The 24,703-nt window shown below is 44.9% G+C and overlaps 1 protein-coding gene across 5 annotated transcripts in view; it reads left to right on the forward strand.

Moving 5' to 3' along the window:
- Nucleotides 1-24,284, forward strand: part of TTC17 (tetratricopeptide repeat domain 17) — a 128,991-nt gene extending 104,707 nt beyond the window's left edge. For all 5 annotated transcript variants that reach the window (XM_040980130.1, XM_040980131.1, XM_040980133.1 and 2 more), the window contains 3 exons: nt 15,483-15,602; nt 21,257-21,400; nt 23,122-24,284. In XM_040980130.1, coding sequence (XP_040836064.1) covers nt 15,483-15,602; nt 21,257-21,400; nt 23,122-23,253 — 396 coding nt within the window. In that variant the 3' untranslated portion in view covers nt 23,254-24,284. The remainder of the gene's footprint in view (nt 1-15,482; nt 15,603-21,256; nt 21,401-23,121) is intronic.
- Nucleotides 24,285-24,703: the final 419 nt, after the last annotated feature.

Consider the following 24,703-nt stretch of genomic DNA (forward strand, 5'->3'; position numbering starts at 1 on the left):
GCAGCAGAACCCAGGCATGCATCTCACCAGGTGTGCCCACGATGACTGTCCCGGCCTCTGGAGCCTCAGCTCCCAAGGACCGAGCACGGTGTAGAGAAGCAGGGTCACGTGATGGACAGCCAGGCACAACACAGATGGAGGAGCAGATGCGTGGATGATCCAGACACGTGGTTAGCAGACGAGGACCTTAAAACAAGCACAGGAAGTGTGGTCACGGAAGTAGAGGAAAGGGTGGGGAAAACAAATGGAAAGACACTTTTCACAAAAATCCATCAAAAGGGCTTCATGCCGTGTTGAACCCAGCATAGCTAAGACACGGTGAGTGGGAAAGCAGAGAGCCCCAGAGAAGAAAAATGGGGAAAAGCGGGTAAGAGCATATGAAGCATGCTGGCAAAATTCCCACGTGTGTGTGGTGTGTGTGTGTGTGTGTGTGTGTGTGTGTGTGTGTGTGTGTGTGTGTGTGTGTGTGTAATCTGAATCTCCGAAGTAGGGAAAGAATGGGATAGAAGTAACAGAAGAAATGAGCAAGAGTTTCTCAATACCTATTTAAGGAAATAGAAGCTTAGTGAATTCCAAGCAGGACAAATACCAGGAGAATTATACCCGGGCACATCATGTTGAAACCGTGGAGAATGTAAAAGCTCACGAGCATCCAGAGGCTCATCGTGCTAAGCCACACCTTCAGCCCCGTTAGGGCAGTTCTGAAATCCGTGTTCTTAGGTCACCAGTCCCGCGCATCTGCCCTCAACCACTCCCTCCCCAACGCAGATGGGACCAAATACTCATTGATGAAGGCCGGTTCCTCTCTCAGCTCTTGACTTTTTTCCTGAGTTATCCTTTTCTGTGAGAAATGTCCTGTGTTTTTCCCTGAATAGTTTTCTCAGCCTGCTTTCTGATCCTGTGACCCTTTCCGTGCAACAATTCCTTAAAAGAAAAAAAAGAAGAAAAAAACAGAAAAATTGCATCAGACAGAAGCCATACTCACAGATTCTCCCCACATGATCCGTGTCTTCCTGGGAGTGAGTTACAGACAATGCCCTTGACGTTCTTACGTGCTTTCTGATTGACTGACTGAGGGGGCCTGGTAGGGACCGACAGGATCTTTCGCAAGGCGGTAGTGACAGTCAGTCCTGTCCTGACCTTGGTTTTGTCTGGAGCCCCAAAGCCCATATTTTACTGGTAGCGCCCTGAGTTTCTCTTTTCTGTTTCCCTTGCCCATGAACCCTTGTGCTGACTAGAGCAGTCGGAACCGAGGAAGATTCCAGCGCGGCAACTCTCACACTGCAAACTTTCTCCCCTAAATTCTTCTCAAACGCTCATTTAGTTCTTGCTCTTCTCTCCCTCCGTACCCCGCCCCCAGCTCCTCAGAGATGCTTTTTTAGAAGCTTTCTGCATTCTTATCAGAAATCTTAGCCAGACCCACAACTATGGAAGGGGTTTTTTCCATCTTCCAGATTACAGCCTCACAGTTGCTCCTGCAGCAGGTCCCCGCCTTCCCTCTCCACTCAGCAGCTGTTGTTCCAGCACCTCGGCATGCACAGCTCATTGCTGGTCCTTCAGCAGACACTCAGAACTCAGTCTCAAAAACAGTCCCACCAGCTTTAAGTTTCTGGCATGGCAGTACTTTGTTCTAATATCAAGTATTTTTCCTGTTCTATCTGGCTGGCTAACAAACCACAGAATTCACCAGCTTAAAACCATTCTTTGTTCCAAGATTCTGCAGTCTTTCCTGGACTTTACTCATGCGGAGCCTCGCCTGGGGCTGGTCACCCAAGACTGCACTGTGCAGCAGCCCGCTGCCTGAGCCAGTGAGCTGCACTAGCTGGGCCGCAGATGCTCGCTTCATGTGCTAATCTCCAGCAGCATGGCTGGACCTTCCTACTTGATGGCTCAGGGCTCAAGGGGGACAGCCAAAGGATCCGGGCCTCACAGAGCTTGTGACAACTGGAGCCGTACCATTTCCATATACCCCAACTGTCCGACTAAGCAGAGAGGAAGCGTCCTCCATGTGCTAGTAGTGACAGAGAAACAGCAGCGAAATCGCTTTCCGGTGGAAACCAGAGGTCAGGAGAGCCACATATGTTAAATATCAGAAGGGGAAACCTGTAGCAGTAAACATAGCCTTCAAAAGCTGAAGAGAAGGAAAGACAATTCAACAAGCGAACACTGGAAGAATTTGGCGCCAGTGGGCCCATACAGAACTAAAGGTCATTCTTCAGGAAAATGATCCCGGTTAGAACCGGACATGTAAGGGGGCATGAAGAACACTGGGAAAGCTATATAAATGAGCTGCTGCTTTATTAAATAATAATGATAGCACCCTGAGGAGTTTCGGTTTTAAATATTTCTGAAATTTATGGTAACAGTGACATCAATGATAAAAGGAAAGTAAAAAGGGAATTTAAAAGTCCCAGGGTTTAATTGGTATCTGCCAAGCAGCAAAAGTACTCATTTACATTGGATTTTAATAAGTAAGATTGCATGTTTTAAGCTCCAGGCTTACAACTAAAAATCATTTTGAAGTCTAACTTAATGGAAGGAAAATAGAATATCATAAAGCATTTGATTAATCTGAGGGAAGACAAGAATGGTAAAGTCACATATAGAGCACAAACAGTAAATACCAACCCAAGGAAAGCAGTAGTTAATTGCAGAAGGGCTGAATAATTTAAAAAATTAAGTGTGGGTTAGTTTCTTTTAAAAGCAAGCTGCTGCTTAGAAGAAAAGCACTTTAAATGTTAGAATATAAAAAGGATGAATGTACAAAGATGGAAGATAACATATCCTGTGGACAAAACAAATTTCATATAACCTCACTTATCAGAATTCATAAGCCATAGAGTTAGAAACAATTACTGGTTAAAATGGTGCGTTGCGTGATAAGAAGCCCCATGGGCAGCTGAATGCGTCCCGCCCCTGGAGCATGTGAACCCAGAGAGGGTCAGGACCCAGAGACAGGGATTATCCCGGGATAATCCCGGGAGAGGAGGGCTCCTAAAGTGCTGTGCTGCGCAGCCTTGTAAAGAGGGAGAGGGGACAAGCCTAGGAGAGAGCAGTGTGACCACAGAGACTACAGGGATGCAGCCACTAGCCAAGGGATGCAAGCAGCCACCAGAAACCGGACAAGGTAAGAGAGGGTCTGCTCTGCATCCCCACCCTGCTGACACACTGGGTGTTGACGTAACGATACTGACTGTAGATTGCTTCCCTCAAGAACTGTGAAAGAAAGAACACATCTGTGTTGCTTCTAATCGCCAGGTTTCTGTTCATTTGTCACCATAACTGCAGGAAGCTAATGCAGATTTAATGCACAAGGTAGATACGCTTATTCAGATATATGTATTTAGTTAATAACAGCTTTAAAATACATAATTGACATACCTAAAAGAAGAAATAAACCTTTGTCCAGTCCAAGTAGATTTTCTCATTTTAGCTAAAACAAGTAATTAGTACGGCTACAAGCTCTGAGCTGATCCTAAGGCAGCAGCTTCTTCCACATCCCCGAAGCAGGTGCAGGGTTCCAAAGCTTTGGGGCTGTCCTCTACTGCTTTCCCAGGCCACAAGGAGGGAGCTGGAAGGAAAGTGGAGCAACTGATATGAACCGGTGCCCACATGAGATTCCAGCGCCTGCAAGGCAAGGATTTTAGCCACTAAGCTACTACACTGGGCCCCTCCTTCCCACTTAAATAAGTACGGTGATGTGTTCAAGACTTGAATAGGTATTTCTTCAAGATGATACACAGAGGACCAACATGATGAAGGCAGGGATGCTGCCTCCTATAACTCCAGCATCCCATATGGGGACCAGTTCAAGTCCTGGCTGCTCCTGGCTCCTGTGCAGCTCCCTGCTAATGGCCCGAGAAAGCAGCAGAGGGGGACCCACGTGTTTGGGCCTCTGCCACCTGCTTGGGAGTCTTGGAAGAAGCTCCTGGCTCCTGAATCCTCGCTTTAGTCTGGTCCGTCTGGGAAATGAACTAATATATGGAAGATCTCTAAGTCTGACTTTCATATAAATAAATATCAGGAAAATGTAAATGGAACCAAAGTGACGTACCATGTCACACTGAACTGAGGAGGTGTTTGTAGGAATGTTCTGGGTCATGTAAGGCTGTGAGGTTCTTGCGGCCTCCTTGAGTTAAGGCAGTCTTCATCCCTGCTGACGTCACATGCGGAGGCACCAGGCACTGAGTAAGTATGGCTGAAGTTCCCATGACTGCCTGCGGAGTAGTCTTCACCCAACTCTTCCTCCAAAAAGTCACCTCGGAATCAGGTCTGTGAGTACCAGGGTCAGGGCAGGCTAGGGAGCAAGGTAGCATGTCAAACAGCACCAGGAGGGTACGCTCTGCGGAACCCTGTAAGAGAAACAACCTATTTCTTCTATAAAAATTAGTTTGTGGGGCCCAGCGCAATAGCCTAGGCACCAAAGTCCTTACCTTGAACGCACCAGGATCCCATATAGGTGCCAGTTCTAATCCTGGGAGCCCCGCTTCCCATCCAACTCCCTGCTTGTAGCCTGGGAAAGCAGTGGAGGACGGCCCAAAGCCTTGGGGGCCCTGCACCCACTTGGGAGCCCTGGAAGAGGCTCCTGACTCCTAGCTTCAGACTGGCTCAGCTCCAGCCGTTGCAGCCACTTGGGGAATGATTCAGTGGACAGAAAATCTTCCTCTCTGTCTCTCCTCCTCTCTCTATATATATCTGCCTTTTCAATAAAAATAAATTATTTTTTTTTAAAAAATTAGTTTGTGTAGAAAAAAAAAGTGAATTTTTAGAGAAGAGAAGGTACCTATATATCAACTCTTTGCAGTTTCTGGGGTTTTTATAAGTTATGATTCCATTTGGAAAAAGCAAAACTGTCATGAAACAGTTGAGGAAAACAGGAGTCCCAACCAAACATCTGATGTCAAAAAATAATTCTCAGCGTTTTAGGCATTGTAGGCATTGCACTAAGGCATTCGGCATGAGTTTCTATCTTTCAGAATTGCACACTGAGGCAGTTCCTGGTGAAAGTGTGTGCAGCCTAGGGTTTGCTTCAGATGAACATAGGTGAGGGCACGGCTATTGAAGCAAGAGTGATGGATGTTAAAGCTGCTGTTAAAACACGCGGGGGCGCACTCACTGACTTCTCTGCAGTACAGCAAAGCTGCAAGCCAGTGACGACAAAGCTGTCTTCTGAGCATCTGTTTCAATCAGGGTACTGTCAGGAAATCAGAAATGACACGAGACACTTCAGAAGGGCAAATCGAATTTAGAGAATGGATTAGATTGCTGTGGAGGGCTGCAAGAGGAAAGGGACGCGGAGGTAAAACCGAGGTAACGGCTGCGGGGGGGGGGGGTGCTGTCACCCGAGGGATGAGGAAGAGGACACACAACTGTAGTTTTCAGGATTCTTAAGTTCTGGGAAGCTGGAGCTCTTGTGAAGAAGGGACTCGGTGTGGCTGCTGAGGAGCCGCGGTGAGGCCGGGTCTGAGGCCACAGCCGCGCTGAGTGCTGCTGCCGGAGCGGCGCTGATAGGAGCAGTGTGCACACAGGAGACAAGCCCCCGCTCCCTGTTCCAGACTCCCCCGGCATATGTTCCCAAAACCTAACGGGAAACCTGCTAGAAGGGGAGGGAGGGATTGCAGAACTGCAGCCAAAGCCTTACAAAGAGGATCAGCAGCAGTGGCTTAACAGTGGCTTAACCACGAGCCTGGCCCTAAGGGGACAATCTAGAAAGGATACTAGACCTGCTAATATTGTATAGTCCAAAATGAGGAGGAGAATAAAGTCACTTAAAGATGAATTTTTAAAAACTAGAAAAGCTTTACTGCTGAAAACTCTATCCTAGAGGAATTCTCTGTATCTCTGCATTGTTGCCACAGAAGAATGATGCAGATATAAGATTCACTAACTAAATGGTAAATAGGTATGTAAAACCCGACCAAGCATTGTCTGGAAAATCACAGGTTATGGTATTTCTAGCAAAATGACCAAACAACCAAATAATATGTGTCTGAAAATGGGGTCATCAGAGTTTAGGTAATCAGAGCCCCTTTCGTATATTTAAGACAAGTGAGTTAACTATCTCGTTTAGACTATTAAGTTAAATACTTCGAGTAAAAATTTAAGAGTAGCATTAAAATAATATAGAACTCCCAAAAGGCTAAAACAATGAAATAAGGAAGGGACAGCCACAACTACAAGAAATCAGAAAAAAGGCAATGAAGAAGGGATTTAAAAGCATTCAAGAAACTGGACAGGTGCAACGGATGTAAACATGAAAGTTACGTCGAAGTTGAAATGTTTTAAGCAGCTATATGTTACCACAAAAGTCATGCCCGAAGCATCGACGACGTTAAGAAATAACGTCACGGAACCAAACACCAGTCGCAGTGGCGACGGGGAGGTGAGAGGCAGCGGGCAGAGGAACATGGCCGTGGGACTGACCGAGCAGAGAGAGGTTTCCTGCCGGAGTAACAGAAGGGGGGCTCCAAGGGAGACAGAGCGAGAGGCTACAGCCGAGGACCCAGAACCTTAATTTGCACGGAGGGAGATGGCTGTGCGGACAAGCAGCAGCGAGACCCGGAAGGGAGGAGAGCTGGGAGAGCCAAGAGTCACAAGTGGCAAGAGTCCCAGGAGCCAAAGGCTGGGAGAGCGAGGGAGGAAGGAAGGCAGCCTAGTTTTATAGTCTAGGGGCTGTTACTGGGAGAACAGGGTCGCAGGGATTGGTGGTTACAGCAGTAGGTGGGGGCCAAGCATACGTGGCCACAAAGGATTGGTAGCTAGGGCTGTCAGGGAACAGACTTGGGCGTGGAACTAAGTTCAAAAGCAAAACTGAAAACTGAAAGCCTAAGGGAAAGTGGAAATTAAGGGGGCTGAAGCCTAAGGGAGACAACTAAAAGAGCTGGGATCCCAGCATGTCAAGCGAGGACTTTAGCTGCAAGGCTACAGCACTGGGCCCGGAGTTTGTTTGAATTTAATTCTTGAGTTTATTAGTATAAAGTTCTTCACAATATTCTTTAATATCTGTAGGATCTGTAGTAATGTACCCTCTCTTAATCTGATATTGGTAGTTTGTTCTCTCTTCTGTCTCTTTTTCCTAATCAGATTAACTGGAGGTTTATCAATTTTTTGGTGTAAAAGAGCCAGTTACGAAATCTTGCTATTGATTTTTCTATTTTTCTGGTTTTTTTCTTTCATTGAGCTCTTCTATTTATAATTTCTTGTCTTCTGCCGACTTAAGATTTATTTTGCTTTTCTTCTAGTTTCTTAATAGGAAAACCTATATTGTTCACCTGAACGCTGCTTGTCTGGTGTAGACTTTTAGTACTCAGAGGTTTAATTTATTGTATTTTCACTTTTATTTGAAGTGATTTACAATTTTTCTTCTAATCGATCTTGGATATATGAGTTATTTAGAAATATAGTGGTTGATTTCCAACTAGCTTACGAGGCATTTTTAATTGATACTTAATTTAATTCTATTGCAGTAGATGAACATGTCTGTAATATTTGAATTCTTTTATACTTACTCCGATATATCTTATAGCCTTGAATGAGGTCATTCCTGAGCAGTGTTTTGTAAATACTCGACAGGAATAGCATCTCATTTTGCTTGGTAGTTGTTGCTAAACTGTCTGTTAACTTGGTTGATCACATCTTCTCTGGCTTTGTGATCTGTCTGCTTCCGTGAGTCATTGAGAGGCATACCGAGATGCTGAACTATAATTATGAATTTGTATCTTACCTTAGTTCTGTTTTTTCCTTTTTGTATTTCTGAGTTCTGAGGGAACTATATGTACATATTAATGAAATACAAAACGCAGAGGTGATGGAGAAGATTGATAAGGCAAAAACTGTTTCTTTGAAAGAACCAATAAAATACACTTCTGGCAAAATTAATCAAGAGAAAGAAACACCAATAACCGATGTCATGGGAGAAGAGATAACTATAGTCGGCAGGTTAGGGAGATAAGGAACAGATAAAACTGCAACTTTATGCTTTTGAAAATAAATTTCTGGGAAAATAGGATTTGTCTGAGCTTGTCTTTTAACTCCCAAATAAATTAAAACAGCAGGATGTGTTTTTGTTTGTTTGTTTTATGTTTTGTTTTTTATTCTCCTCACAAAAATACAAGGCAGCAGGAATTTAGCCTGGCACTTAGGATGCCCACATTCTGTGTCAAGTGCAGGGTTTGTTTCTTGGCTCTGATGCCTCAGTGCAGCCTCCTGCTGGTGTGGACCCTGGCAAGCAGCCGTGTGCTTCAGATCACTGAGTTCCTGACACGTGGGGGGCCCGAGTTAAGTTTCCAGTACTGGCCCCAGCCCAACCATGCCTATTGGGATCATTTTAGGAGTAGATAGGCTTGTTCTTCCTTTGTGTGTGTGTGTGTGTGTGTGTGTGTGTGTGTGTGTGTGTGTGTGTGTGTGTGTGTGTGTGTCTTTCTCTGCTTTCAAATGCATTTTTAAGAGAATTCTACAAGATTTATTGATTTTGCAGGTGAACCCCACCAAACACTTGAGAAGCTCTTCACTGAGTATAAACAGACTTGTAGATGATAAAGGAATAACCTTCCATTACATTCTTTGAGACGAATTTCATCTTGAAAATAAAACTACACATTATGAAAAGGAAAGATTTTGTATATGATGTTCATATGTAATGTTAAAATTATAGTTAATATGACTCATGGATATAGTAGTAGGTCTCACCTCATAAGCAAAATGTTTTACAAGCCTGAATCCTTTGTTTCTTTTTTTTTAAATTTTACTTCATTTTATTATTATATTTATATGATACGGTATCATAGGCCCTGGGACTTACCTTATCCTCTCCCCAAATCCCTCCCCCTCACTGAGTTCCCCTATCTCATTGCTATGGTACAGTTCCCCATACTAAGTCATATGTCCCTCATTGCGGGCATGGACAATGACAGAGTCCAGCATCCTATTGTTAAGATATAGTAAACAGTTTCATTGGGAGTGCATCTTCGTCTGAAGTAGAGATGCATACTGCACTGTATCCTCACATCTGGATATGACAGTCTCCATTGCATAGTTACTATACATCCCCTTAAATGAAAAACCACAAAACAAAATCAACAACAGGAAGGAAAAAAGAAATTAACAACACCATGAAGTTAAACAACATGCGACTAAATGACTAATATGTTGCTGAAGAAATGAAAGAGAATCAAGAACCTTTTTTTTTAATTGAGAACCTTCTTGAAGAAAATGATGCTACTCTGTGACCTATGAGTGACTGAAGAATTTAATCATAAGAAAGTGTTTTGAAGAGAGGAAACTAACAAAAAAAATCAAAATCCATGCTGATCTTTGTTCGTGAAATGTGTCTCCTGTAGGCAACAAAGAGATGGGTTTTGTTTTTTAATTCGGTCTGCTAATCCATGATATTTGATAAGTTTAAGCCCTTCACATTCAGGGTTATATGAATGGGTCCTGCCATTTTATGTGGGTTTCTCATTGATTTAGTCTTCTGTTTTTTTGTTTTGTTTTTGTTTTTACTGGGATGTTCTTTGCATTTGCCTTTGGTTTTGGTGGGTGCTATTCCTTTTCTTTGTCAAGAGGGCATCTTTGAGTATTATTTGCAGGGCAGGTTTGGAAGAGGCATATTCTGTTATCTTTTCTTGACTGTGGAGGAATTTTATTTCATTTTCAAAGACAAAGGAAAGCTTTGCTTGACATGTTATCCTAGGCCGACAGTTTTTTTTTTCCTTTTAGAGTCCGGACTATGTCACTCCATTCTCTTCTTGCCTGTAGTTTCCTGTGAGAGATCTCCTGGGAGTTTAATTGGCATTCCTTTATATGTCAATTGATTTTTCATGTGCACATTAAGGATCTTTTCCTTATGTTCGATTGAAGAGAGCTTGATGATCATGTGTCCTGGTGAAGATCGCTTTTGATCAAGCCTGTTGGGAGTTCTGTGCCCCTCCTGGATCTTGTTGCTCAATTCTTTCTCTAGATTAGGGAAATTTTGCCTTATTATTTCATTAAATACATTTGTAAACCCAGGAACTCCCATACCTCTTATATTTGGCCTTTAATGGTGTTTTTCAATTCCTGAATACTTTTTTTTTGGCCTAATCCAGCTCTGCTTGCAGCTTTTTGTTTGTTTCCCCATGGTGACAGGAAATATCTTCTAATTCTGAGATTTTTTCTTCTGCTTGCTTCATTCTGTTTTGGAGCCTCTTCACTGTACTTGTAATTTGCTCCACTGCATTCTTCATTTCTGATATATCAGCTTTCATTTGATTTGTTTCCAGTGTGACACATTCCTTAAATTCCTTGAATGCCTGCTTTACATGCTTCTCGTTGTTGATAAGTTTTATGACAAGTATTTACAATTCTGTATCCCCTATTCTCTCAATGTCTTCCTCAGTCAACTCTGAGGTTGGCAAAGGCTTTTGCTCCTTTGCAGGGAGTCTTCAGTAATATTCATTGTGCCTCTGTCTCTTCATTTGCTCTTGGTCATTGTGCTTCTGGTTATCAGAGTCTTCTCCTTGGGGCAGGTTTCTAAGCTCTGTCACCCACAGGTCTACTGAATGCCGCTGGGGTATCAGTCACTGCAACACCACACCGTTGTTTTTGCTGCTTTCCTGTGTCTGAATTCTCCTGGTACCCCTCTGCTGTTGTTCTGTCCTCTCCTATTTCCTGGAATGTGCCCTCTCTGCTTCACACTGGCTAATATTTCTCTGTCTGTTTAAACATGGCCTTACCCTATTCCGCCATCTTGATTCTCCTGAATCCTTTCTTTAAAAAAAACCTTGGCCAAGTTGAATTTTGACAGAACCAACATCTACTTCAATTGTGATTCTTAATGGAAGAAATATTAAAATTCCTCTTTGAAAGTAGGAACAAGGGCCCGGCGTGGTAGCCTATTGGCTAACGTCTTTGCCTTGCATGCACTGGTATCCCAAATGAGTGCCGGTTCTAATCCTGACTACTCCTCCAATTCCCATCCAGCTTCCTGCTTGTGGCCTGGGAAAGCAGTCAAGGATGGGCTAAAGCCTTGGAACCCTGTACCTGTGTGGGAAATCTAGACGAGGCCCCTGGCTGCTGGCTTCAGACTGGGTTTGCTCTGACTGTTGCGGCCGCTTGGGGAGTGAACCCGGGATGGAAGATCTTTGACTCTCCTCTCTGTAAATCTGAATTTCCAATAAAAATAATAAAAATCATTTAAAAAAAAAACAGGAACAGTGGGCTAGGCTAGGGAGGATGCTTAGAAAAGAGGTCCAATCAACTTAGAAACAGAAGATACAAGGGAAGAATTTATGGAAAAAAATTTAGAAACAGGATAGACCGTTGCCACTTATTTTCAACCTTGTATTGAAAATCCTACTAAGGCTGGTACATCAGTAAAAGGAAACAAATGGTATAATCATTAGGAAACTACTTTATTCAGAGGAATAAAATATTAAATTTTAAATTTGAAAGAATTAATATTAAAAGAATCCAAAAACACTTTTAGAAGCGATCTTTTTTTTTTTCAAATCAAGGTGGTTTCCTGTAAAGTTCATAAAAAAAGCAAGGTGCATTTCTCTGCAGCCACCAAAAACAAACAAAAAACAAACAAAAAATCTCTATATACATACATATATATGTATGCGTGTGTGTATTTATATGTGTGTATATATTCTTTGTGTGTGTGTATATATATATTCTTTATATGTGTGTGCATATATATATATACATATATATATATAGTTAAATAGTTATATATATAGTTTCTTCGTTTTGGAGAAAACAGGAGCACCCGCCTGCTGGTCCCCGCTCCCTTGCCTGCTGTGGCTGAGGCAGGACCAGAGCCAGGATGATCCACGAGTCCCACACACATATCAGGAACCCAGTTACCTGCATAGTCACGGCGCCTCCATTGGCGTCTGCATCGACAGGAAGTTAGAGTCAGGAGACATAGCCGGGAATTGAACCCCATACCCAGAATTGGGATATAAGACTTTTAGGCCGAACATCCATTCCCAGAAGCAGATTTTATAAATGTTACAAAACTGTGAAGTTGCTAACATTACGAAATTGGTAAGAACTGTCCGCAGGAAGGGAAAAACCATTGTTGGAAGGCATTTTAAATACATCTGAGTTAACAGATATATGATGCTCATGGATAATTAGATACACATCATAAACATGTCAGTTTTCCATGATTTGATCTATAAAATCAATGTTAGTATAACGAAAATGCCAAAAAAAAAAAGTTATGGCACTTGGAAAGCAGATTTTTTTAAAGATTTATTTATTTTTATTGCAAAGTCAGATATACAGAGAGGAGGAGAGACAGAGAGGAAGATCTTCTGTCCATTGGGGAGTTGATTCACTCCCCAAGCAGCCACAACACCCAGAGCTGAGCCAATCTGAAGCCAGGAGCCAGGAGCCCCCTCTGGGTCTCCCATGCAGGTACAGGGTCAAAATGGCTTTGGGCTCTCCTCGACTACTTTTCTGGGCCATAAGCAGGGAGGTGGATGGCATGCTGGGATTAGAACCGGTGCCCATATGGGATCCTGGTGCATTCAAGGTGAGGACTTTAGCTGCTAGGCTATTGCGCTGGGCCTGCAGAATTATTTTTTAAGGTTTATTTTTTTGTTGTTTGAAAGGCAGAGTTACAGAGAGGAGAAACAGAGATCTTCCATCCAACAAATGGCCACAGTGGCTAGAACTAATCCAGTGGAAGCCAGTAGCCAGAAGCTTCTTCCAGCTCTCCCACATGGGTGCAGGGACCCAAGGACTTGGACCATCTTCCACTGCCCTTTCAGGCTGTAAGCAGGGAGCTGGATCAGAAGTAGAGCACCCAGAACTCAAACTACCACAGTGGAAGTTTACTGTACGGTGCCACACGACCAGCCCTGAAAAGCAGATCTTTAAATTCATACGGATGCATACAGGGGAAAAAAAAAAAACTCCTGTTCTTAAAAAGAATCATAAAGTTGTGAGAATTGCCTTAATCTTATGAAAAAAATTTTAATTATATTGTTGGCTCAAGGTGGCTCTGCTTCCAATCCACCTTCCTGCTAATGGCTTTAGCAGGCAGCAGAGGATGGCCGCCCGGGTCCAGCTCCAGCTGAGTTCGGAGCTCGAGAAGGGTGCGTGGAGTCTGCGATAAAGACACAGACACTGTCACATGGAGCTCAAGGAGAAGCTGTCCTTTTTATTTACTTAGACGCATCACAAGCCTCTGCGCAAACGTTTGATTTTTTTATCTTTAACTTTAGAACTAAGACAGCATGCACAGATGTACAATTTTTACTTCATGGTCAGATAATTCTGTAAGTTACTATAACCAGTTTCTTTAAAGCAAGCCGATATTCATTCTTCAGAAGTGGCTGTTAGGTGACAGCCAGAATTTCAAGACCAAAGCACACATGGTAACCTACTAATCAGTAAAACATTCCTACTACATTTTATTTTCACAACTTATCTACCACTTAATGGGAGAAATATATCAAAAGAGAAAAAAACATAAGGATCTAAGACAAAAAGTTTCAAACATTAAATCCCCCTACAACTGCAGGCTCTACAACCTCATAAACAAACAAACAATAATCAAAAGTATGGATCTATGATGTTAATAAAATCACCCTATATTTCCTCTAGTTAAAAAATTATGAAAGCAGCTAAAACAGCTACATTTTCTATGCTTTAAAGAGTTGCAAGGACAGGCGAACCTTTAGGGTCACAGTAACTATATTTTTGCCATAGCAGTTTCCACTCATACTCCCATCACTTCCATTAGTTTGTAAAATTCTTATTAAGCCATTTTGCAGAAGGCATGCTATATGTCTGGGCCCGATTTCAGGGCAATGGGTAGGCACACGATCAGGTGTCCAGAAATGGCATGGGGTTAATTATACTCCTGTGTGCAGTTAAAGGCCCACTCACCAAGACATTATCAATAACATTTACTCTCAAGCTCACGTTGGTTGCCAAAGCCATCTCACAGGGGCAAACAACAATGCCTCAATAGATTACAGAATCCTTAGTGGGGAGCTTGAGTGTCCATGCAAACAGGGGGTGAGACAGCATCAAGGTGGTCTGAGAGAAATCCACCGGGCCCTGCCAAACAGCTGGAAGCTCCCCGGGCCCTGCCAAGCAGGGAGCTGTTCTCTTCACACCTTCGTGCCATCCACACCTACTGCATGGACCCCAGCAATGGCCCAAATCCTTGAGCCCCTAAACTCTTGTGGGAGATCCGGAAGAAGCTTCTGGCACCTGGCTTCAGACCAGCCCAACTTCAGCCATTGCATCATTTGGGGAGCAAGCCAGTGGATGGAAGATCTCTCTTTGTGTGTCTCCTTCTCTCTCGCAAACTCTGCCTTTAAAATAATAATAAACAGGCCATGGCACAGTAGCTCAGCAGCTTAAGTTCTCGCCTTGAACGCACTGGGATCCCATATGGGCACTGGTTCTAATCCCAGCAGCCCCACTTCCCATCTAGCTCCCTGCTTGTGGCCTGGGAAAGCAGTTGAAAATGGCCCAAAGCCTTGGGATCCTGCATCAGTATGGGAGACCTAAAAGAAGCTCCTGGCTTTGGATCAGCGCAACTTCAGCCATTGCGGCCACTTGGGGAGTGACTCATCAGATGGAAGATCTCTGTCTCTCCTCTCTTGCGCACTTTCTCTCTCTCTCTCTCTCTCTCTCTCTCTCTCTCTCTATATATATATATATATATATATATGACTTTGCAATAAAGATAAATCTTTAAATCAATAAATGAAAATAAGCAAAAAAAAAAAAAAATTAAGTAACACTGGAATGAAAGGGGAGCTATTCAGGAAACTGTCCTGGGGCAATAGCCTGGTTATTTTCAAATAGTTCATCCTGCATGAATTAAGGACTAGCCATCAAAACCAGAATATGTCTGTGATGAACTAACACAAGAAGCAACTCTCAAGTTCACTAATCACCACGAAACACAAGACCACCGGAGGATCCCGTTTTGTCCCACTGCTAACACCAACAGTGGAAAGGATTTGGAACAATGTCAGTGAGACTGCAGATAAGCACACCACCTCTGGGAAACAATTTGGCATTCTCTTGCTTGTGGGTTTGTGGGGTTTTTTTCCCTTTGAGTATTTGCATATCCTGTGATGCAGCATTCTAAGTATCTCTCCAAAGAAACTGCATGTTTATGTGCACCAGGGTACATCAAAACCAGAAACAGCCCTCAGTAAAAAACCCAGAATCCTATAGCAGATTCACTCAGCAGACGTGGAATTGTCCAGCAAGGAAATGGAAAGAGCTGGAACTATATACAGCACAGATGCAGCTCTGAAGCACAGTGTTGAGCAAAAACCCTAAGATCCAGAAAGCTGAATGCCTGGCACCATTTCTGAATGCCAGAGGACCTGTAGACTAGGATGCGTGTCCCTGGTGGAGGGGGCATGGTGAAAGGGTGGAACATAGTACACATAGCTAAATGTAAGTGCATTTGTATGTTTGGGAAGAGGCAGCAGCTTCAGCTGTCTGTTTCTTTGCAGAACCAGACTTCCTGGGTGCTCTCCAGCATGGCCGCCCTCTACTGGCGAGTGAAAGGCCAAGGGAAGAAGGCCATCGACTGCCTGCGCCAGGCCCTCCACTATGCGCCACACCAGATGAAGGTGAGCTGGACCCTGCAGGTGGGAAGCTGTGTTGCTTGGGCCTTTCCATTCCCCATGATGTAGTCTGGAGTTTGCAACAAGGCTTCCTCCCGGTCAGCCAGTAAAGAAGTGAGGCAAAGAAAGGCAGGAGCAGGGATGCCTAAGACTCAGCTTGTACAGCAGCAAGCCTGTGATGTAGCCCCATAAATGCCTCCTCAGCAAGTTGGAACATGGCAACAGGTCTTCAAAATCTGCATAAAACCTGGCATCCTTCACTACCCCTTCTGTAGCATTCAGAGCCCCTCAGCAGACCACCAGCATGTCTCATTTCGGATTGAGCTTATTTCCAGGGGCCAGGAGACCTATGCAACTTGCTTTCCATAGAGACAGAAGCAAGTGGTCACTCCTTCACACAAGTTGGCCAGTTACTGGTTTTTATCCAACTTATTTACACACACACACACACACACAAAGAACTTTGAACTAACCTGTGTAGCATCAGTCTTGCCTTCGCAAAATCCTGTTACACTTAAGATGGCTGAGAATGTCATATGGAATAGTAGAGGAGATACGGGCTGTATGGTAGGCATTACTGAGTCCTAAACTCAGTTGTGTCTCTAACTGGCTATGTAACCTTGGGCAAATTACAGCACTACCATGACCTCAACTAAGGATATACACTGGATATCTAGTAAAGACATGGACAATTGTGTCTTTTTTTTTTTGTTGTTGTTGGGGAGGGATGCTTCCTGTGTGTGTGTGTGCTGTCAAACCAAATACTGTGTGATGGATTGTAGGCAGCAGTCGCCCAGGTAGCGCATACAGAGTAAATACTTGCCATGGTCTTCTTGTTGCTCAGTCCATCACCTATGCTGATTACAGTGAGGGAAGGGCCATGCCTCTACTCAGGGGTCAGTGACTTTGTATTGGACCAGGCAGTAAAATGTTTGGGTTCTGCAGGCCAAGCCTCTGTGGCAATGACTTGATTCTATCACTGTAGTGTGTAGAAGTACATAAAGGTATGAGGATGGCTGTCTTCTGATGAAACTTGACAGAAGCAAGATGTATGTCACCTGTGGGCCAGAGTTTTCCAGCCCCTGCTATAGGTGGTCCTGTATCTTTGCAGAAAATACTTTGGCACAATCACAGCACAGCTCAACATGTGAGCTGTGGATTGGAGCCAACTCTACAGTCATTCTATTAGTAAGCTGCAGTTAGACATGGAGCTTTTAGCCAACCGACTTTTTTTGTTTTGGCTTGGTATTTGTTTTATGGCAAGACTTTGGCATTGAAAGAACTAATTGGGACTGGCGCAGGTAATCACAGCTGAGCACATTGGCTCCCTCGAGGAAGGGATACTCAGGGGGCTTCCAGGACCACCCCATCCTGGAAGGTTTTTGACCCGCACAGGTGCCTGTAGCCAGGCTGCATTGCTCCCCTTGGATGGGCCCAGGTGGCATGGATGCCAAAGGCGCTAGGCGAAGTCCTTTGGGCTGCCAGGCAAAGCACCCTTGCAATTTGAGGGGTCTTGATTTATAGGGCAATGATAGGATTTCACAGGTGGCAGTAAGTGATGACCGTGATTTTATATCCAGACTAGGAATTACAGCTGAGGGACTTCCATAGATAAGTCCATGACATGTGTATGTAAGTAGGGAGCTGACACCAAATTGATGTGGAGAGGAGAGCAAGATTGAGAGAAGTGGTTCTGATAGCAGAATCTGTGGGGGAAGTGTGGGCTCACCCTATAGAACTGCAGTCTCTGCTGGTTCACCTAAGAATTATGGGTGGGGGCAGGCCTGGCTGGGGAGTTTATGGGATGCCCCAGCTGGGTTGCGGTTCCCATTGGTAAGGACAAGAGCAGGATTGGGGACAGCAAGCTGGGCTGGACATGGCTGCAGCCTCCACCAGCACAGGTGTGCACTGGGTCTGGGGAGCGACAGATTTAGGCTAGACTCCAGCCCACACTGGTACTCATGAAAACCATATTAGCTGTCGAACAGGCTGGGCTAGGTCTTCACTCCCACTGAACCACTCAAGAGCTGTGTCTGGGCACAGACCAGGTATCGCTGGGCTGCAACACCCAACAGCAAGAATCAGAATGGGTGAGGGGTGGTTGAACAAAGCCACTGTTCTTGCCAGGACAGTAGGTAGACAAAGTCAACCTGGGCCAAGGACTCACTGGTGTGCATGAGAACTGCCACTGGGAGGAGACTCGATAGAAGAACTTAGGAAACTCCTTCATTGGTACAGTCTCTACAGGAGAACGCAAGAAGCAAGGCAAGGAACAGCCCAGACCAGACCAGACCATGCCAGGTCACAGTACCCACCACATACATGTGGGGAAAGTATGGGGCAGACCAGTCTGGACCAGTTCATAACACCCACTGGCAAATCTGAGAACCTGGACAGGGGGCAGGAGGGGCCAGATCAGGCCACAATATCAGCCAGTTCACATTTGGGCCAGGACAGTAATCAGGCTGGGCTGAGATAGGCTGCAGCACCCACCAGCAGAAGCTGGAACAAGGGGCAGGGTAGTTTAAGCCAGGCCAAGCAAAAAGATTGTGGTGAGGTCAGTGGGGGCCAGATCCATGAGTCCCAAGGACCGGGTATTTTACAGAGCTTAGAAAGCTTGGCTCAGGTCCTGGGGCTCACCTGCATTGGTAGGAGCCAGGTTTGTGAGCCCTAGGGACAGGGGATCTGTTGGGGCTTGGGCCTGGAGCCTGGGGCCTACCTGTGAAGTAGGTGTCGGGTTCATGAGCCCCAAGGGTGGGGGAGCCAGTGAGGCTCGGCACACCTGGCCTGGGTTGTGGGGCCCACCTACTAGGTGGGTGCTGAGTTCGTGAGCCCTGGAGGTGAGGAATCCGGAGGGACTTGGGTTGCCTAGCCTGGGTCTTGGGGCCAGCCTGTGAGGCACGTGCTGGGTTCGTGAGCCCAGGGGATAGGGAAGCCAGCAGGGCTTGAGTCACCTGACCTGGGTCCTGGGGCCTGCCTGAGAGGTGGGTGCTGAGCTTGTGAAAACCCCAGGAATGGGGTATCCAGAGAGGTTTGGGATGCCTGGCTAGGTCCTTGGGCTCACCTTCAAGAACATGTCCTAATTAGTGAGAAAGGTGGGGCAGTGGACACAGACCCTGTTGTAAAAGGAGAATTTTGGCAGCTCATTTGGAGCAATAGCAGAAGAAGAACAGAACAAACTGAACAACTACTGCATTCAAACGATGACAGCAAAAGATCTCAGCGAATTGAGGCTTACTGTGTCGGCCAGTGGACACTGGGGAGCGACATCATCCTTGGATCAGTGAAACTGATGGCATTTCAGGACTATTCAGACCACTTGGGCAGAACCCTCTGCATATGTACACATTGAGACTCTGGCTTGATATGAGGTGGCGGTTCCTCCTCCCTGGGTACTGGGGCATTTGGAAAGTCGTGTGTAGCTTCCCCCTTTGTGTGTCCCCTTCCCCCAGAAAAAAACACAAAGAAATAACAAAATTGGAAACAATGAGTTCACCCAATTTTCCCTAAACCTTGGTTTTTGTAATTATTTTATTTTGATAATCTTTACATAGTTGGTTAGGGCACAAGGGTCAAAGGCTATAGGAAAGTGGGTAAGACCATTGTTTCTACATTTTTATTATTATTTTTTTTTCCTGTATTTGGGGTAAGGGGAGAAATAAAGAGAGAAGCCCCACCCAGCCTCCCACCCATCCCAGGGTCCCCAATGTGGGGCAGGCTACAAGGGTCCTGCTCAGGTGGTTTTGATAATTCAACAGTTATTAATTGCTGCCAGTCTCACCATTCCAAGCATGATGAAATCACTGCAGAATCCACTGGTTGACATAGTCCACCTTAAGAGTCTCATTTTGCCCAGATTTTCTCTGCCAACTCTTGGCTAGGGTGGTTGATTTGTTCTGTCCTCCATCCTCTGTTGTGGTACCAGGTGTCCTCTGCAGGTTCTGGTGGACTGCCATATCCTCCATGTGCACCGGAATATGCTGTCCACTGTTCTGTCTGAGCCTGAGGAGGCTCAGCTTTGACACTTGCACTCCATGGTCAGACTGTAGAACCTGCACTTCTCATGGTTGGGGTTCTGATATTAGCAGTTCAGTTGGAGGGATCCCCAAAGAAACTTCTTCTGAGGTGATCCCAGACCTGATTCTTGTGTGTGCTTGCCAGTACAGGGTCCAGCACAGTCTGTCGCCCCAATCAGCTGGTGGTTGCAATTGCTGGGTCATTTCTCTTTCTAGACCTGTCTTCCACATGAACCAATGGGTTTTGAAGTCCAGCCTGATTCTGCCCAGCACACACTTGGTCCTTACACAAACCAGTGGGAGCTGCAGCCTAGTTGGAGCGACCCACAGTAACTCCCACCAGGCCCATCCCCATCCCAGTTCCCCATGCTTGCCAGTATGTACGGCAGACTGGTCCAGTCTGTCCCACATCCCATTCAGCTCTCATACATGTCAATGGGCATTGAAGCCTAGTTCAACCCAACCAGCCCCCCGTCCAGCCCACACACATGTTGGTAGGTGCTGTTCTGTCTAGCCACCACTGCCCCAGTCCTGGTTTTCATGCTCACCAGTGGGAGTGATAACCCAAGAGGGAGGAGCCCACTATTTCCCTACTGGGTCACTGCCACTCCCGGAACATGCACTCTCCAGGTTAAACCTTGATTCTTTTTTTTTTTTTGTCATTTAAAAAATTATTATTAATTGCATTGCATTATGTGACACAGTTTCATAGGCTCTGGGATTCCCCCAACCCCTCCCCGTGCCCTCCCCCCATGGAGGATTCCTCCACCTCGTTGCAGTATTACAGTTCAAATTCAGTCAAGATTCTTTCTTTGCAAACATATACCAAGCATAGAGTCCAGCATCTTATTGTCCAGATAAATTCAACAGTTTCTTGGGGAGACCTTCTCTGGTCTGAAGGTAGAGCTGGCAAAATATCATCCCAATCAATTAAAAGCCCCAACATAACATCAACAACAATTTACAATATTATCGAATTAATTGACATGGTATTGAGTAACCACTATGTTTTAAAAAATGCAAGTTCTTAACCACATCCTGTGACTACTTCATTGACATTTCAATTTTAGTTTATATACAGAACCGGCTGCTATACACCTTAAAATGGCTATAGGATACTGTTCAGCTGTCTCGTGTCTATTTTCATTTTAGTATTTAGGAGTTTATAGTGTTGAAGCATAATTTTGCTGAACATGGCAGATTTTAGGATAGTCTAAACTGGCTTATAAATCTAACAAGTCATATGTCAACAGTTGAGGTGCAGAACAGTTTTAGGGTGTGCAGAAAAATCTTCAATACCTTAGTGAGGAGTAACTAATCTTTGTGTCCCACCTAGTAAGGTATATGTGAATCCACGCTGACCGTTTCCTGTCTGGTTCTAAGCTTTCCTTGTTTAAACCTTGATTCTTCCCACCCTGACCAACCATATAATCATTATAAAAAATAAAATTATAAAAAAAAAACCAAATTGATCTGTATTTTGGTGCAAACTGCTTATATTTCATAGACCATTAGCAAACATCAGCCTAGCATGTGAGTTATATTACTCGTTTTTCAGCATCTATCAACTCCCTTTTTTATGGTCACAGAAGAATGAAAACTCACAACCCACCATTTTCTTCTCACCATTTTTCCTTCTGCCAGGATGTGCCCCTCATCAGCCTGGCCAACATCTTGCACAATGCCAAGCTCTGGAACGATGCCGTCATCGTAGCCACCATGGCAGTGGAAATCGCGCCACACTTCGCTGTGAACCACTTCACACTGGGCAACGTCTACGTGGCGATGGTGAGCCCGGGCTGTGGACAGAGCACACTAGCCACATACGCACACCATTGAGTGCGACTCTGTGGGAGGTTTTGTGGTTGGTTTTTTTTTTTTTCTTCAGTTTACTTGTTAGACAGCTCACATCCAATTTCACTCCTCAAATACTAGCAATCGGCAGAGTTAAACTGGGCTGAAATCAGGAGCCGGGAACTCAATTCAAGTCTTCTGTATGTTGACAAAAACTCCATCAGTTGAGCTACACCTGTTGCCCTCCAGGGTACACATCTGCAGGAAGCTGCAAGTGGGAGCAGAAATGCTACTCACAGCTGGGCCTTCCAACAAGGATGTCAGCGTTGCAATAGCATCCTTCATGCCGCACCAGACACCTGCCCCGGTGTATCGGTTTCATGTTTAAAATCACTAGCGCCATCAGAGATAAGGATAAGGAGTTTGAAAATTTCCTCAAAGTACATGAAATGTGTCAAAGTTATTTGCAGCTGTTTAACAGTAGAATCAGATTTGTCTATAATTTTCTGGAGACACCAGCTTTTGCAGAAAGCTTCACCTAACACTCCATGCGAGTGTAAACACACTTGGTTCCCCCACTTGCATCTGAGCCACTTCTCCACACCTCTGCCCTCAAGAATGCTATACTTGTTTCTCTGGCCACATTTTCACCTGGTTTTGTAGGATGCAGGTTCCTTAAAGGACAAGAATCTCTTGATTCTTCTATTCCCAGCATCTCCCAGTGTTCGGTGCATAGTTAAGTACTCACCAAATACTTCAGGAGTTACGAAGTTCCACCAGTTTGGTGGGACACCATTTAAAATAAGGGAATGCAAGAACCATCATCCAGATCCCTCCTTCTGGTCCAAACCAAGGAGTGATCTCAGAGCTTAAAATCCCAGGGTCCCACCACCCTAGTGTCATAATAGGATTTAATGTGAGACTCATGTCATCCACTTTCATCTAAAATGTGGTATCACATACAGGGCAGGTCTCAAGATGCCCTTAGTAAGAGGTAACAGAGCATCCCTGCACTGTAAGCTTTCTGTGTCATCTTTGCTTGAGAGGCAGGAAGTGGAATTGGTCCAGGTAGGGATTGCTGAGTGTGCAGAGTTACCTCCCTGCTTCTTAAAATTGAAGAATGCATTTTTGTCCCCAGCAAATGTGAGATTTGCTGTTATGAGTGAGGCATTCTCCCCCTTGTTTGGCTAGAGAGAATCATTTCACCTGTTGATTGACTCTTCTCTGAAACTATTATTCCAACCCAAAGATGAATGCCCTCAGGATGGTAGTGGTCATTTCCAAACCAGCTGGCCCTTTGGAATGTTAGACTCAACTCTTCAAAATGTACGAGTCTGTTGGAGAGACCTATTCTTACTTCACTTCTTTCCAGCTGATGTAGAAAACTTAGGTAGACACAGTTAGCATTCTCCAGGCCTGGTTCTAGAGATTTCAGTGAGGATTCAATGAACACATGTCACGGGTCCCCAGGTACAAGTCAAGGACTCAGTGATGTAGTACTTCACTGTTGTTCCGGGACTTTGTCTGGTTCTACCCCAGGGCTAGAGCCAGCTGCTGTTTGCTCCCACACCTCCAGAGTTCTTCCACAAAAACTTGAGAAAGTGCCACAAGGGTGGCACTGGCCAGAGGTGCTTGTGGAGAAGGGAGAGGTCACTGGATGTGTTTAGTCTGACGGTGCCATGGCTCTCACCTTTGTCCCTTTGCCCCCCACACAGGAGGAGTTTGAGAAAGCCCTGGTGTGGTATGAATCCACACTGAAGCTGCAGCCTGAGTTTGTCCCCGCCAAGAACCGCATCCAGACCATCCAGTGTCACTTGATGCTGAAGAAGGGCCGGCGCTCTCCGTAGGACACCCCTCCTCTCTCTCTCTCTCCATCTTGATCCATGCTCTTAAAAGCAGGAAAGTCATTGTCAGTATCTACTCTTAATGATGTGTGTAAAAATAACCACGTTAGACTTACAACAGGACTTTGACATATGTGAGAATCAGTTTGTTTTTGATAAGTTCCTCTTTCCCCCAGCCAGCCTCAGAAGGGGTATCCTCAAGAAACACACATTTCTTCTTCTTCTTTTTTTTTTTTTAAGAAAAACAAAATGCAGCTTAAAGATATTATGTAAATACTGAGCCAAAACACATTGGGAGCTGTGCTCTGTCTCAAAACCTCGATGCCTTTAGGGCTTGTCTTAGTGGGCCAGCCAGCCTCCTCTTTGGGGACAGAGCCACATTGCACATCCTCTGCTTGCAGTGTAGCCTCTGCTGTCAGTAAAAGCCCACCTTGTGCCAGTCGGTGAGAAGCAGCGCTCCACACCTGTCCCTAGCAGATCTCATGCTGCCTTCGTCTCGTCCGCTCCGTGCTGCTCTCTCTGTTCCAAACTCAGAAGGAGTTTGCAGGGGAGGAAGAGGGAAATGATTTTCAAAGCAAAATATTTACAACAACAACAAAACAACTCTTAGGATCACATGACCTTTGTGATGTTATTTATGTTGGGGAGGGAGGGGGGCCGAGAAGGGGAAATGAGCCGTATTCAACATCTCCATCATATGTACTTCAATTATAAGTCACAAGGAAACCAATAAGTGGAATTCCTATATAACAGGTTTATATATAGATTATAGAATATGTATATTTGAGGCCCTCTACAGACAGTCTGTCTTACTAATTGTTCGCCATGTTACCCATCGGGGAAGGAAGTGTGCGGGTCAGCTCCCTCTCTCTCAGACCTCCAGTCATGGCTCCTCAGCAGAGGGCAAAGAGACAAGGCTGGGCGTCTCCATCCATGCTTTCACCTTTGGTCCTAGGAGGATCAGAAACTCCAGTGTTCTGGGATTTTCAAGGGCACATACTGAGAACAGAAATAAAAGTTGTTTATGAGCAAAATAGGCACTCTGTGTTTGGTTTCTCTCTAGAAGCAGGCTAATTTGGACTGTTCTCCATCTGATCTTCCCAAGGTTCATGCTACTTTTTTTTTTTAATATCTAAACTCAAAGCACAGCTTTATTTATGAAGGTATGTGTATTATATGGTTCATGCTGTCTTGATCTGCCTTTCTTTCCGCCACGGAGAAGTGCGGGAAGAATCCACCCATCACCAAGACTGGGGGTTGGTGAACTTACTGGCATGATGCATATGACCAGAAAAGTCAGTAGCTGTTCAGTGTCTGGGATCTGATTGAACTTCTCAGAAAAGGAAGAATAAGCCCCAGAGTCGTGTACCCTCAGATGAGCCCTGATGCCCGAGTTCATCCAGGAAAGCTTCATAGAAGGGCATCATGCCAGTACCGAGTGGCCAGATTCCAC

This window comes from Ochotona curzoniae, unplaced genomic scaffold, assembly GCF_017591425.1.
Source record: "Ochotona curzoniae isolate NIBS_2020 unplaced genomic scaffold, NIBS_Ocur_1.0 contig_3432, whole genome shotgun sequence".
In the NCBI taxonomy this organism is placed as follows: Eukaryota; Metazoa; Chordata; class Mammalia; order Lagomorpha; family Ochotonidae; genus Ochotona; species Ochotona curzoniae.